This window comes from Pseudoliparis swirei, chromosome 3, assembly GCF_029220125.1.
Source record: "Pseudoliparis swirei isolate HS2019 ecotype Mariana Trench chromosome 3, NWPU_hadal_v1, whole genome shotgun sequence".
Lineage (NCBI taxonomy): Eukaryota > Metazoa > Chordata > Actinopteri > Perciformes > Liparidae > Pseudoliparis > Pseudoliparis swirei.
Window position 1 is genome coordinate 21,819,095 of NC_079390.1, and position 15,852 is coordinate 21,834,946.

A 15,852-nucleotide genomic window follows, 5' to 3' on the forward strand; every position below is an offset into this window, starting at 1 on the left:
TAAAGTTTGGCGGAAAAGTTGCCAATTTAGGTTTTCTTCATTGTTATGTTTCAAGGGTGAAGTAAAACATGCTGTAATCGTGGTTTAAACAATAAACTACGTTTAAAACCGCAAACTCGACGTAGTTTTACCCAACTGGGATTCCGTACTCGGCACTTGCAGGATTTACGACACCACGCTGGTCGTACGGCCGTTAATGTAGCGGCTACCAGAGCGCAGCTAGCATGTGAGAAGTTTGGTTTTGCTTTTTATCAGACTTTGTTCGCGAATTCGTAAACTTTTAAGCGACCAGAGGCGTCATGCACGAAAGGTCGCTCCCCGCCTCCCCCAACTGGTACTGCTCCCGCTGCAGTGACGTCAACGGCAGCGGTTTGCTGGGCGTCGGAGCCAAAAACATCATCTTCTTGATCGATGTTTCTGCATCCTCCTGCCGGGTCACAGGTGAGTCTACGGCCGCTGCTGGCGGCCGGGCATCACACAGAGAACCGGTCACTCGGGTGCTCGTCCTCCAGCCGGCGACAGAGTTAACCTGCAGGTGATACGGAGACCTCAGGTGTGTTGACTTCAAGCTCCTGGGGTGGAGTAATGGAAAAGACGTCTGAACATCTGGCTGGACTGGGAGCATGCACAGTCTCGGGCTGACGGGATGAGGTGATCAATACGTCAGTCACAGAAGGATTATTACATATGTGGCTTAAAAGATTTACTTCAAAATAGCAATTTAAAGACTTCATTATGGGCACTGGAAAATTGGCATTTATCACTACTTGTATTCACTGTATAGCTCATCAACTTAAGGGGCACTGATGTATTATTGCACTCAGGGACCTGCAAGAAAAAATAGATAAAGAAAAAATTGCCAAAAATCTGAGCAGTAAAGTCCATCTTGACCTTCAGCATGAACAAATAAATAAAAAACACAGCATCGTTTCATTTCCACACTGCAACTCAATGGCACAGACAAACCTATAGACATACCCAATTACACACACACACACACTTTTTAATCTAGGGTTTACATGTCACAATCCCAAAAATCCAATTTACCGATGACATCACAATCAGGTCAGGGTTATTTTTCCCTCAAACTATTGGGGAAGATTTTCCAGATCCACCGGAGACCTGATGCTTTAATTCACCATATAAAATCGGTTAAATCCTCCTTTTTAATGAAAACATGATTTGAGATGTCAAACCATCTCTCAATATTCTTGTCAGGTGGCTTTTCCCTCAGTATTTGGTATATTGTGGCCTCTTTTCTAATCTTCTCTGTCTTCCTGTGTTTTTCTGTCTCCAGGGGAGCTGGTCGGCCATAGAGACTTGGTGTCGGGCTTTTCTTTCTGCCAGCATCCGGGTCAGAGTCACATCTGCGTCAGCTCCTCCAACGATGGGACTGTTCGCTTCTGGGACTCGGACAGCAAGGTGTTGATACGGGAGCAGGCGGCCCACCAGGTGAGTGTCAGCTCCGTGCAACTCTGGCGCCCCCTGCAGGCTGCAGTCAGCGCTGCACCCGCAGCAGCAGCAGCAGAGGCGACCAGGAGGCTTTCTCAGTTCAGAAGCCGCAGATTTCGCTGCAGATTTTTAGAAGCAGATTGAGGAGCCTGCCAGCTTTTTTAATTTGTTGTGCGTGTGCTGTCATGGCGAGAGAAAGCTAATCATCTGAGCTCGACAGGATGCGGAGGGAGGCAGATTTTTACAGTTTGCTTCCAAGCTGTTTCTCCTTCAGGAATTCTGTTCGCTCTCTCTCGAGGGGGGGGGGCTTCTTTTTATTTGTATAGCAATTGTCAAGGGTTAGGAAGGGCATTGATTATTGTTTCCATTATTTGCTTCAAATGATGCCTCGAAGGGATTGACTTGATCTGACAAGTAAAAGCCCCAGACATACAAGCTGGTTTGAGAACAGATTCAGTCCCTTAACGCCTCTGAATTTCTACTCGTAAATGAGCGAATTGTCGCCCTCGCGTGAAACAATCAGGTTTTTACTGTTAATCCATTCAGCGAGGCAGAGGGCTTTCTACTTTTTATTTTTATATTTATACCAATAACAATGTTAAAACCCTTTGTAACAGCAGTCCGACCACCAGCAGGAACTTTCTCCTGGAGCTGACTAGTAAAACACATTCGACATGTAGTTTCAACAGGATGACACCACGGTTGTTTTTCTCTCCCCCCCCCCCCACACACACACACACAGAACTCTGTCTCAGCGGTGCACTGGTCCCCAGTGGACAAAAACCTGGTGGTGTCGGGGGATGAGAAGGGCATCGTGGTCTGTCACTGGTACCACACCGGAGACACCGCCAGCTTCTTCCCGGAGCCCCGGACCATCTTCTGCATCTCCTGCTCCCCTCACACCTGGAGCTCTGTGGCTGTGGGGTGAGAAGTTCCCTCAACTCTCCTTTTAGTTTCCTCTAAACCAAGTCCAGAAATTATAAAGACGGGTTTCAGTGGGGCTGGGTGTTGTTTGCAATACCTAGAAATGTTCTTCAGGGCTAGTCAAGTTTAGTTTAGTTTAAGTTTAACCTAAATTCTTTTTGGTTTTTTTAGGAATGCATTTAGATTTGAGATATTTTTTGAAAGTCAAAATTAAAATAAATACTGCACATATGCCTAAATGTTCACTTTACCACTAGCGCTGCCTCAGTTTTCTCTTCTGCACAATATTTTGTTCTGAAAAAGTAATAAAATAGTCCTGAGTGCAGCGAGGAACGAAGCCACAATTTAAATTAGAGTTCAATCTGTCCGGCAACTAATCTATTGACACACGTGATTGGGAAACTGTGAACCCCTTATACTTAGGTTTAGTAATATAATAATAATAAAAACTCCGACACACATAGGGCCTCGGAGCGCATTCCACATCCGACGTGTGACGACACTCTGAAGTTCAGTCAAATTCAGCCTTTAGCTGCTAAATGCAGTCTAAGTGTCGTGGGTTGTGATGAAGACGAGGCCTCTCTGTCGTGGCTTGTGATGAAGACGAGGCCTCTCTGTCTCAGGTACAAAGACGGGATGATCGTGCTGATCGACGTGAGCAAGAAAGGCGAGGTGACGCACCGCCTCCGCGGACACGAAGACGAGATCCACTCGCTGGCGTGGTCGCCGGTGCTCGGCGACGACGCCGTCTGCAGCCGACTTGAGGACATAGAAGGTAGTGGGTTCAGTCATTCTGAAAATAACAGAAAAAACGGGTCCTGTATTGGTTTGGTGCACGTTTTGTTTTTTATTTTGTTTTTATGCATGCTTATTCTGCACAAATACAATTATTGTCGCCCTACAGCGACCAGTGGAGCGTCTGCAGCGGAGGAGAAGAGCTGCTATCTCGCGTCTGGGAGCAAAGATCAGACGTTGAGGATCTGGAACTCAGCGAGGGGGAAAAGTGAGAGAGATTAAAATAGACGGGGTTGTGTGCCGGTGTTCGTTTTGTCCTGATGATTATTTGTGGAAAAGTAAAGACGCCTTTACGAGATCTCTATAAAAGTCATAAAGAAACCTCAAAGCGTAGAGATTCAATAAAAATGCATTTTTCCTCCTTTTCAATATTCAGTCAAACACAGAAAAAAGTCAATCTAAATGTATTTTAGGGTCACATTTGAATTGTATTGCACAACAAAAGTAACATTTAAAGTTTACGGTATGTTATATAAAATTGTTAGAATGATTGACATCGATGATCCTCGTCTCCTGCAGGTGTGATGACCTTGAAGCTGCCGTACCTGAAGAAGAGAGGCTCCGCAGTCGACCCCGGGGTCAAAGAGAGACTCTGGCTGCACGTCCACTGGCCCAAGGGACGGCCGACGCAACTCGTGTCCAGCTGCTTTGGGTACACACACACACACACACACACACACATTGTATCAATGGAAACACCAGCAGTTCTTTAGCATTTATAAACCCTTAATTAATGACTTTCCTGCTAATCAGACAAGTTGCCCATACATTCAGTTTAAAGAACTTTTTTTGGGGGGTCAGTTTATTTAATCCTTATTTATAGTCTGCTGTGATCAGGATGTCTCTTTGTCAAGTTTCCTTCATATATATTTATATATGTATATATATTTTTAATTTTTTTTTGTTGATGATCATGCACAATATAATTAAGTATTTCTATTTTTTGTGTACGTATAAATCAGTTTACAATTGTAAAGGAGGAAACGGGAAAGTAAAAAAATAAATAAAAGATACAAATAATAACAAAGGCAAAACAAAATAACAAAATTATAATAATAACACAAGTGTCAAGTTTCGTGGCTAAAATGACAACAATAAACGTCAAATGATACTTTAGTGTAGTTGTGCACAGACATTTACACGTGTAGTTTACGATTCATCAGCAATAGAATTCACCATAAACGTGCTCAGCTTGTGTGTGTGTGTGTGTGTGTGTGTGTGTGTGTGTGACTGTGTGTGTTTGTGCAATCCCAGTGGTGAGATGGTGATGTGGGACTTGACCCGGACGGGGAAGCAGAGGTGGGCTCTGTTCGGGGCGTCCTCTGAGGGGCAGAACCACAGCAGGATCGTCTTCAACATGAGCGCCGTCCTCCTGCAGGACGACCGCGAGCTGCTCATCAGCACCTCCATGGACCGAGAGGTTCGGCATGTTTAGGTGGCCTTTGACCTCTGGGCGGGGGGCGGGGGGAGGGGCTGGTTCTCGGTTCGGGTGCAGAGGGTCTTTTTGGGGTAGAGGGGGTTTGTGAATGTGTGTTATGTATATTAATACACAGGTATATCCAGTAGATTATGAATCAATGAATCCACACACTTTTCTCCAAAGCAACACGTGTCATGGAAAAAGAAAACGTTGTTTTTTCTCCGCAATAATTCAAATACGTGTTGAGACTTCATCTCAAGAGGTTTTCCTATTGCGTGGAAAAGGAGCGTTTGCAGCCGAGCCGTGACTCCGTTCGTCGTGTTCCCAGATCAAGTGCTGGGACCTGGCCTCCCTGGACTGCTGCTGGACGCTGCCCACGCTGGGCGGCTTCGTCTACGCGCTCCGCTTCTCCCCCGTGGGCACCGGGTGCCTGGCGCTGGGCGTCGGCGACAACATGATCCGGGTGTGGAACACGCTGACCACCCAGAACCAGTACGACACCAGGACCTTCTGGCAGGGCATCAAGTCCAAGGTCACCGCGGTAAGAGGTTCTTTATTCAACCGGACATAACGATGCGATTTACTTGTTCAGGGACATTTTTCTACTATTTAAATGTATGCATGAAAGAAAAAAAAGTTGAGATTCAGACTGTATCAATCTGTCACCTGATGAATGACCTCATCGTGTTCAATGACGAGCTCACGCACACACACAACCCTCCGTCGACTCATTTCACAAGCGACACAACGACGACGTGCATCACGCCGCCGTTTATTCACCGCAGCTGGCGTGGCACCCGAAGAAAGAAGGATCCTTGTCTTTCGGAACCGACGACGGGAAAGTCGGAATCTACGAAGTCTTTTCAAACCGGTGAGTTTGTTATGTTGAGATTATTTAATTCTGTTTGAATGTCTCTGAGATGCTTACGTCTCTTTTTTCTCTCACACATGTCACATATAAGGTGTAAAAAACAAGAAATATAAGAAAAGAGAGATAAGATATTCCTTTATCAGTCCCACGGTGAGGAATAGCAGCGGGTGCACATTAGAGCATTAAGAAAAATAAAATATAAAAATACAACACAAAACACAATAACAATACTTAATATACAGAGGAAACAAAATATATACACACGGCAATATATATATATATATTTACATATTCAGGAATCTGCTCTGCGCGTGTTTTATGAAGAAGAAATCGAGCATTTCGCAAGATGCATTTTTGTTGTAAAAGAAATAAACAAATCTTTTTTTTGTCTACAGTTTAAAAAAACAAGAGCACCTTTAAAAAAAAATAACTATGAATGTTTTATCTGCAAAAATGGATGAATACATTTCTTTGTATTTTCCTGAAAGCCATAAAGTCAAACCGTCACGTGTCTTTGTTCCCCGTGGCTCTCTCTCTCTCTCCGTGGCGTATTCCTGACTGCGTTTGTTCTGCTCGTCCCAGGCCGCCGCAGATATCGAGCTCCTATCACAAGAAGACGGTTTACACGCTGGCCTGGGGACCCCCGGTGCCCCCCATGTCGTTTGGTAAGCTCCCGATGAACTCCCCGGCAACCGCCGAGTCAGCGGAAAAAAAAGCCCGATCGTCACCGCATGTCCTTTTTTTAATTGACTCCGTAATCGAATGAATCCACACACACACACACACGCACGCGCCTTGTTGCTCAGGGGGAAATCTCGACCTGGGGAGTTAATTTCGCCAGCTGTCGGCAGATGACATTTTGATGACCGCATCAGTCGCTCTGTTGCCGCGCCAACAATCCTCGGAAAGCTCCCAAACGACCAAAAAGGAGCCGCCTATTGGTTTCACCTCGTGTGACCTCATTGGTTCAGGTCCTCAGGGGGACGGGATACATTGAGTGTTCACATCATTTGAGTGTTTTATTGATAACGTGTTGTTGTTTTTTGCGCGGGGCGTTCAGGTGCCGCAGGAGGAAAGCCCTCCCTCAGCCTGTACAGCTGCGCCGGCGAAGGCGTCATCCTGCAGCACGATCCGGCCAAGCTGAGCGGAGACGCCTCGGACATCGACAAGCTGATCCGGGACACCAACAGCATCCGGGTGGGTGGCGCCGCGGCGTCCTCCGGGCCGTTCTCCAAGCGGTTTAACGTTTCCACGGCGGATTACGAGACGCTTTAACGGCGGTTTGCTTTCACGTCCGAATGTAAACATCGGGGGGGGGGTTTGAGTCCGTGGTGACGATGAGCTCTGCTTCCCCGACAGCACAAGCTGTCTCCGCACACCGACCTCAGCTGGAAGCCGGACGGGAAAGTGGTCGCCATCGGCAACGAGGACGGGTGAGTGCACGAGGGGGGGGAGGAGCCTGACCCGCGTCTCAATGGACCACCGGCCCGTGGAGTCGTGCGAGGCCGCGGAACGGTGGATCGGTTTCGTCCTCCGTTGCCGGGTCGACGACGACACTGAAACGTTCCGATGTCGAGCAAGTTCAACGCCATTAGAAGCACCCGAGAACGTATCGTTGAGCTTTATCATTTTATATATTTGGACTGCCTCCATCATTAAATATTCAAGAAAATTCATCAGTCAATCGTAACTCATGAAAATAAGAAACAAAAAATTCCAGAAGTTTGTCGAGCTGTTTTGATCCACTTTTCACGTTTTTGTCCTTTTTTAAAACTCTCCTCTCTGAAGGTCTCTGGTCGTCCCCCGTTTCCTTTCCTTCCGTCTGACCGCGCCACCTCTCTGCCTGCAGGTGCGTGGAAGTGTACGCGGCGCCCAGCCTGCGGCTGCTGTGCAGCATCCAGCAGCACCACAAGATCATCAACGCGCTGCAGTGGCACCCCGACCTCGACGCCCCGCCCGAGCTGAGCTGCCTCCTGGCGTCGGGCTCCAGCAACGCCACCGTCTACGTGCACGACCTCCGCGCCGTCATCGGTGGGTGGGGCTTCCCCTGAAGCCAACGTCGGCAGCATTGTGAAAGCCCGGCAGGTTCTGACGCTTGTGTTCCCCCCCCCCCCTCCCCTCAGAGAACCCCCCAGAATGCCCCGCCGTGTTGACGGAGCCGTACCGCCGACTGTGCGGTCACACGTCCAAAATCACCGGCATTTCCTGGAGTCCACACCACGAAGCCCGGCTGGTCACCGTCTCGTACGACGGCACGGCCCAGGTCGGTACCGGGCCCGTCGCACATGCTCCTTTTGAGGGATTTGGGTTTCCTTCTTCGTAGACTTTCATCGTCTCTGATTCAACCCGCTTTGAGCTCATAGATGTAGTTCTGATGCCGTTTTGTCGCGTCAGGTGTGGGACGTGCTGCCGGAGGCGGCCGTCTCCAACTACCGGGGCCATGTCGGTTACCTGCTCTGCGTGGATTGGTCGCCCGTCGACCCGGATGTGATCTGGACCGGCGGGAAGGACTTCACCCTGCAGGAGTGGAGGGTCTCCAAACAAGAGTTCACCAAGCCACCTAAAGGTGAGCCCCCAGAGCCCCCAGAGCCCCGTCGCAAACACGGAAGTTTCTCTCTTTTGGTTCAACGTTCACGCTCTCTCTCCCCCCCCCCCCCCCCCCCCCCTCCGCAGGGAAGAAGATGGTCGACCTGAAGGAGAAGATGAAGAGCAATTTCAAGCAGAAGAAGAAGAACAAGAAGGCGCCAGGGGGAGGAGGAGCGACGCCGCCGCCAGCGGCCAACGGCGAGCATGTGGCGGGAGGAGGGAAGCCGGCGGCGGCGGAGCAGGAGCTGTCCGGTGAAGACGAGGGCGACGGCGATGGAGTCGGCTCGACACAAAGTCCTGTGCCTCCGATGGGTAAGAGGGTAAAAAACATGAACCATGAACCATGCGGTTGTTTGGACTTTTTAGGTGTCATTCTGTCAAACTTGTGTTTCAGCCGCTTTTGATTCGCAGAGGAAATCTTTCTCTGCCGTGAAAAGCAAAGACAAACCCGGTACGCTCTTTAAATCTCTAACGGCAACTTCAGATGAATGTTTTTAGTTTTTTTCGTGCGTCACTGCAAGGGGTGTGTCTCTCTCTGGGTCTCCAGAGCTGAACCCGCTGAAGAAGAAGAAGCCTCGCTCCATGCTGCCCATCAGCACCGCCATGGACCACCGGCCCAAAGAGGAGCTGCTGCAGGACTGCATCACACTGGCCTCCGTCAGGCACGGCAGCGGTGAGGCCGCGTCCGCCAGGAGACGGTCAGTTGTTTAGAGCGTGTATTAACTGGACTGTGTGTGTGTGTGTGTGTGTGTGTGTGTTTGTGTGTGTGTTTTACAGAGCCTCCTGCAAGGTGCGTCCCAGGCCAAGGAGAGCACATCCACCTGGGCCTCTTCTCTGACCGACAGGCTCTGTATCGCATGTTTGAGGCAGAAGGTGTGTGTGTGTCTCTGTGTGTGTGTGTGTGTGTGTCTGTGTGTGTGTGTGTGTGTCTCTGTATATGTCTGTGTGTGTGTCTCTGTATATGTGTGTGTGTGTGTGTGTCTCTGTATATGTATGTGTGTGTGTGTGTGTCTCTGTATATGTCTGTGTGTGTCTGTATATGTGTGTGTGTGTGTGTGTCTCTGTATATGTCTGTGTGTGTGTGTGTGTGTGTCTCTGTATATGTCTCTATGTGTGTGTGTGTGTGTGTCTCTGTATATGTCTGTGTGTGTGTGTGTGTCTCTGTATATGTCTGTGTGTGTGTGTGTGTGTCTGTATATGTCTGTGTGTGTGTGTGTGTCTCTATATGTGTCTGTGTGTGTGTGTCTCTGTATATGTCTGTGTGTGTGTGTGTCTGTATATGTCTGTGTGTGTGTGTGTGTGTCTCTGTATATGTCTGTGTGTGTGTCTGTGTGTGTGTGTGCGTGTGTGTGTGTCTCTGTATATGTGTGTGTGTGTCTCTATATGTCTGTGTGTGTGCGTGTGTGTGTGTCTGTATATGTAAATGTGTGTGTGTGTCTCTATATGTGTGTGTGTGTGTCTCTGTATATGTCTCTGTATATGTCTGTGTGTGTGTGTGTCTCTGTATATGTCTGTGTGCGTGTGTGTGTGTCTCTGTATATGTGTGTGTGTGTGTGTCTCTGTGTATGTCTGTATATGTCTGTGTGGTTTTTATTCAGCCTGAAGATCTCTACATGGCATTTATTATCGTTGTCGCTGAAGTCGTGTGTGTGTGTGTGTGTGTGTGTGTGTGTGTGTGTGTCGTTCTGCAGAGGAGGGCCACGTGGAGGCGGGCCACTACAACTCGGTGGTGTACCTGCGGCTGTGGACCGGCGACCTGGAGGGGGCGCTGCAGTTGGCCGTGGAGAAGGGAGAGCTCAGTGACCACCTGCTCTCCATCGCCCCCATGGGTCCGTTTGACGTCCATCCAGAGCGGCGCTGTTATTATTGAGACGTGCGCCAGCGGCTGGTTCCTCAGAGAACTATAATCTATAATATAATAATAATCTATAATAAAACAGTCAGGATTCAGGTCCAGGTGTTTGTGTGGAAGCCCACGGCGACCAGTAAGAGTTCTGAAAATACAGAATAATAACTTTATTAACAAATACCTTAAGTACCCAGTTTGATTTTGTTGTTATTTATCTGATATCCAATTATTGACTTATTTACATCTTAAAAACTAAATGAGAACATGTCCCGTCTCCTCATGTCACGTCTCCTCAAGTCCCGTCTCCTCATGTCCCGTCTCCTCATGTCACGTCTCCTCATGTCCCGTCTCCTCATGTCCCGTCTCCTCATGTCCCGTCTCCTCATGTCGCGTCTCCTCATGTCCCGTCTCCTCATGTCACGTCTCCTCATGTCCCGTCTCCTCATGTCCCGTCTCCTCCTCAAGTCCCGTCTCCTCATGTCACGTCTCCTCATGTCACGTCTCCTCATGTCCCGTCTCCTCATGTCCCGTCTCCTCATGTCGCGTCTCCTTCTCATGTCCCGTCTCCTTATGTCCCGTCTCCTTATGTCCCGTCTCCTCATGTCGCGTCTCCTCATGTCCCGTCTCCTCATGTCCCGTCTCCTCATGTCACGTCTCCTCAAGTCCCGTCTCCTCATGTCACGTCTCCTCAAGTCCCGTCTCCTCATGTCACGTCTCCTCAAGTCCCGTCTCCTCATGTCACGTCTCCTCATGTCCCGTCTCCTCATGTCGCGTCTCCTTCTCATGTCGCGTCTCCTCATGCCGCGTCTCCTCCTCCTGCAGCCGGGTTCTCTGCGTGGAGCCGGGCGGTGGAGGCCTTCGTGAAGCAGCTGTGTCAGCAGCAGCAGTACCTGAAGGCAGCGTCTCACCTGCTGTCGCTCAGCCGGCTGCACGAGGCCGTCGGCCTGCTGCGCGACCACAAGCTCTACAGGTGCACCGCCGGCCGGCTTCACTTTCTAAAAGGGCCGATGAATATAATTGCTTCTTTTCCGCTTTATTCTTCCTTCTTTATTCTTTCTTCTTTCGGTCATAAACTTTCAACTCAAAGTGTTTTTCTTCTTTTTCTTTTGCACTATTTGTCGTCCCACGAGAGGGATTATAAAAGAAATGTAACAGCTTTCTTGAGGTGATGGTTGTTTACATTGTGTGTGTGTTGTGTGTGTGTCTGTCTGTGTGTGTGTGTGTTGTGTGTGTCTCTGTATCTATGTGTCTGTATCTGTGTGTGTGTGTGTGTGTGTGGGTCTGTATCTGTCTGTGTGTCTATCTGTGTGTGTTTCTGTGTGTGTGTGGGTCTGTATCTGTCTGTGTGTGTGTGTGGGTCTATCTGTGTGTGTGTGTGTGTCTATCTGTGTGTGTGTCTCTGTGTGTGTTGTGTGTGTGTCTATCTGTGTGTGTGTGGGTCTGTGTGTGTGTGTCTGTATCTGTGTGTGTGTGTCTGTATCTGTCTGTGTGTCTCTGTGTGTTGTGTGTGTGTGGGTCTGTATCTGTCTGTGTGTGTGTGTGGGTCTGTATCTGTGTGTGTGTGTCTCTGTGTGTGCCTATCTGTGTGTGTGTGTGTGGGTGTGTCTGTGTGTGTGTGTGGGTCTGTATCTGTGTGTATCTGTGTGTGTGTGTCTGTATCTGTGTGTGTGTGTCTGTATCTGTGTGTGTCTGTATCTGTGTGTGTGTGTCTCTGTCTGTGTGTGTGTCTGTATTTGTGTGTGTGTCTCTGTATCTGTATTTGTCTGTGTGTGTGTCTCTATCTGTGTGTGTGTGTGTGTCTGTATTTGTGTGTGTCTCTATCTGTGTATCTGTGTGTGTGTGTGTGTGTCTGTATTTGTGTTTGTGTGTGTGTGTCTATCTGTGTGTGTGTGTGTGTGTGTGTGTGTGTGTGGTCAGGGAGGCCATAGCTCTGGTCAAAGCCCGGCTGCCGGCCGACGAGCCGGTCCTGAAGGAGCTGTACAGCTGCTGGGCCGCCGCGCTGGAGAAGGACGGCCATTTCTCCGCGGCCGCTAAATGGTGAGAACCGAGACGCGTCGGCGATGTCGTTGGCGTCCCTCGCGCCGCCGTTTGAAACGTGTCCTCCCCTCTGGCCACGCCCCTCCGTCAGTTACCTGGCTGCCGGCGCCAGCTTCGACGCGGCGAAGGTCATCGCCAGGAAGAACGACGTCCCCTCGCTGAGGACGGCGGCCGGCCTCGCCAGGATCTCGGGCGAGGTCGCTCTGGCCCGGTCGCTGGCGCTGAGGTGCGCCAAGGACCTGGTCGCCGCCCAGGACTGGATCACGGCCCAGGAGGTCCTGAGCTCCCAGGAGAGCCTGCTGGTCGGTGGCGAGACAAAAACCTTTTCCTGCAACACCAATAATTAATAACTAGAACGGGCACTCGGTAGAGCGCATACCTTCGCATATCACAAGATTGGGCATTGAATTATGAACATGTTGGCATTAGTTGCATGCCAATTGGATAGAAATTGACCGCACTATGGTAAAAATTAGATTTTGACCTTTTCATGACTTTGACCTTTGACCCGATCAATCCCAAAATCTACTCAAATGGTCCCCGGATAATAACCAATCATCCCACCAAATTTCATGCGATTCGGTTTAATACTTTTTGACTTATGCGAATAACATGCATACAAATACACGGCGATCAAAACATAACTTTCCGCATTTTCAATGCGAAGGTAATTATTAATTTCTCCATTTTTGAGAAGCAAACGTCACTATTTAGGAACACGAGCTCTAAAGCTCTGGATTCACGTAGAAGGCGTGAAACGGGCCGGCTCGACCTTTTTTATAAATCCTTTCCCCCTCTGCAGGTTCACAGGCTGCATTTCTGCGTCGCCGAGCTGATGACCGCGCCCGGTGCCCCGTGGGCGTCGCCCAACGAGCTCCGCCTCCAGGACCGAGTGAGGGACGCGTGGGAGACGCGGTTCGGCGTCTCCCGGAGCTCCGTGGGACACCGAGCCGCCGCCGCCCTCCTGGAGGAGCTGAAGCTCGCCGAGAGTCCGACGCCCACCGCCAGCATTCCTCTCAGACAGGTGCGGGCCGTCGACGTCACGCGGCGCGTCTTCAGACGTGCGCCGTGTGCATTTCAAGAGAAAGCGAGAACCGAGATGACGTAACCTTCCCGCCCGTTTCCCCTCCTCTCAGGTCCGGCTGCACTCGGCCCTCCACCTGACCCGCGCCGTGTTGAGCTGGTTACTGGGCGACGACGGCCAGCTCGTGAAGGAGCTGTGGCGGGCGGCGGCCGGGCTCCGGGACGCCGGACACTTCCACGTCTCCGCAGAGCTCTGCAGGGGGCTGTTCCCAGACGGTAGCACGACATCTTTCACCGGTTTATTCCTCCATAGGGATGTAGCTGCATGCCGGCATTTAGGTATTCAAATGTAAATGTGTTTCCATCCTCAAGCCTCAAGTTTCAGAAACTCTTTGGGTGTATATGGCACTGATCACATGATTATTTAGATCCCAGAATTTAAATTGTACCCACAAATGCAGCACAAGTCGTATGAACGTGTGATGCTATCAATCATCCTGGAGAGGGATCCTCCTCTGTTGCTCTCCTCAAGATTTCTTCCCTTTTTTCCTTATTTTTTGGGAGTTTTTCCTGATCCGATGTGAGGTCAAAGGTCGGGGATGTCTATGTGTACAGATCGTAAAGCCCTCTGAGGCACATTCCTAATTTGTGATATTGGGCTCTATAAAAATAAACTGAATTAAATTAAATCAATTCATAATTGCTGTGCGCTGTCGCACCACCGTCTATATTTGAGTTCTCTCTCTCTCTTTTCTCTCAGGTGACGTCGCCGTTCTTTCCAGGAAACACTCCAAAGTGCTTCGTCACACCGAAGAGGAACCGGCGGCCGCCGCTCAGAGCCTGCAGGCGTTCGTCCATTACCACCGTCTGTACGAGCGCTGGTGGAGCGACTCCGCCCGGGTCCGGGGCGCCGCCCCCCACCCGGCAGCCGACGCCGCGGACGAGGCGGAGGGCGACGGCGTCGGCGCAGTCGCCGACGACGCGTCTGAAGACGGCGTTGGCCCGGCGAGTGGCGAGCGGCTGGACTTTGACGCCTCCGCCCTCCTGTCGGAGCGCCACGCCGCCTCTCAGGCCGCTCGGCGGTCGGTCGGCGAGATCCAGGAGCGGCTGGCGGCCATGGTGCTGAAGCACGGCCGAGCCCAGGGCGGGCAGCTCGACCCCGGGGAGAACGAGGCGGACGCGCAGAGCTCCGCCTCCGGGGAGCCCGCGGACGGCCAGGGGTCCGCCGATGCCGGGCAACGGTGAGGGCTCCGATGATGATGATGAGGAGGAGGAGGAGGAGGAGGAGGAGGACTCGTTGCGGTGTCGTCCTGCTTCATTATCAAGCGTCTGTCTTCTCTCCGTCCCTCAGCCCCGAGGCCCCGGAGACGCTGCTCTCTCTGTCCGCCAAGATGACCGAACACCAGAAGCGGCTGGCGGACCTCCCCGACACCATCAAGGTACGCGCCACCGGTGCAGTACGGCGGTCGAGAAGGGGGAGGGGCAAGCGCCCCGGGTTTCCTACCGAAATGACATTTTTTATAAACTTTATGCAAAACTCAACGCATACTTTTTTGAATAATAATAATCCATTTAATTTCTATGGTGCTTTTTAAGGTACTCAAAGACACTTTACATGTTGCCTTCATACACCGTAGACGCAGCTACGGGGAGCAATGTGGGGTTCAGTGCCTTGCTCAAGGACACAACGGCGTAATTGCTAACCACTGACCCACAGTCGCCCCGACATCCCATATCTTGTTGGCCAGATGTTTGTGGATGAGTCCTCACTCGGTTTTCGTTCCTCAAATCACCAGAATCGAAATCCAACCTTCATACTCAAATTAACCAGGAAGAGTTTAACGTGCAATAAGCTTCCAAAGGATTTAAGTTTCAGTTTTGAGGTGTTAAATCTTAAAGAAGTGCAAACACGCGTACAGATCTCCGCCGCCAGTGAACGGTTCCCTCTCCGTGTCCTCTCAGATGTTTCCTCACCCCGACGTGGTGGAGTGCTGCCTGGTCCTGCTGCACCTCGGTCAGTCCTCTCCTCCGTCCGTGTCGGAGTCGCTCCAACAGAAGGCCAAAGATCTGCTCCGCCGGTACGGGACGGAGGCCTCGGCCTCCAAAGCCTCCCAGCGGTTCCTCCCGTGAGGAGAGAGAAGCACTTCCACTGTACAGCTGTTTGTTGAATGAATAAATGTTTAAGTACGAAAGTGTCTTTTTTTATGACGTGCTCTGACATTAAACGTACTAATTGTGGACAGTTTTTCTTCTTTGTACTCCAACAACATTGTAGGACAAGTTATACGATCACATGTTTGTTGCTTTTTAATAACATAATATACTCTCTTTTTTATGTACTTTTTCTAGTTGTTTTATTTTATTTTTACAAATGCCATACAATGACTTTCATTAAATACTGCACTATAACTTTTTTGACACACTACACAATAAACCTGTTTTATCGGATAAAGTTAAGAAAGCATTTTGGAGATAAATGGATGTAAGCTGCAACGAGGTGCTCATTCTAGTTTAGAAGAGAAGCACCTATTATGTCGTAATGTATCTAGAATCTGGACTTGTACTGTCTCAATGTAAATATAGTAACTTTAGTAGTAGAACTCGTTCAGGATGTATCGGGCTGCATCGAGCAGTGTGTCCCACTCGTGAGGGAAACCCTGAATTAAAACAATTAGTGTCCAGATTATTTTTTTATTAATACTTCTTTGTGTGAGTCAGCGTCCAATCATCATGTTTTAGACCACATGGGAATCCCCAGTGAGTTGTTTGAATCTGTCGGTGGGATACACGAACAACTCAATACTGTTATGACTTGAGCGTCACGTGAAGGCGATGAAATGGGTGCTGTTCCCCTCCCTGCCAGAGGGGGGCGCTGTTACATTGTTTTTGTGATTT

General features: G+C 49.9%; 1 protein-coding gene across 1 annotated transcript; it reads left to right on the forward strand.

Annotated features, from left to right (window-relative positions):
• Window positions 1-16: 16 nt before the first annotated feature.
• gemin5 (gem (nuclear organelle) associated protein 5) lies at window positions 17-15,195 on the forward strand. The gene is made up of 28 exons (XM_056443485.1): window positions 17-441; window positions 1,298-1,452; window positions 2,195-2,376; window positions 3,000-3,151; window positions 3,281-3,379; window positions 3,691-3,823; window positions 4,426-4,591; window positions 4,920-5,132; window positions 5,377-5,462; window positions 6,045-6,127; window positions 6,523-6,659; window positions 6,822-6,895; window positions 7,312-7,493; window positions 7,586-7,725; window positions 7,857-8,028; window positions 8,136-8,360; window positions 8,443-8,499; window positions 8,596-8,721; window positions 8,826-8,921; window positions 9,740-9,877; window positions 10,720-10,867; window positions 11,815-11,934; window positions 12,026-12,236; window positions 12,737-12,958; window positions 13,071-13,233; window positions 13,718-14,198; window positions 14,309-14,396; window positions 14,920-15,195. Exons 1-28 carry the CDS (start codon window positions 300-302, stop codon window positions 15,085-15,087), a joined length of 4,359 nt encoding a protein of 1,452 aa, XP_056299460.1. The 5' UTR covers window positions 17-299; the 3' UTR covers window positions 15,088-15,195.
• Window positions 15,196-15,852: the final 657 nt, after the last annotated feature.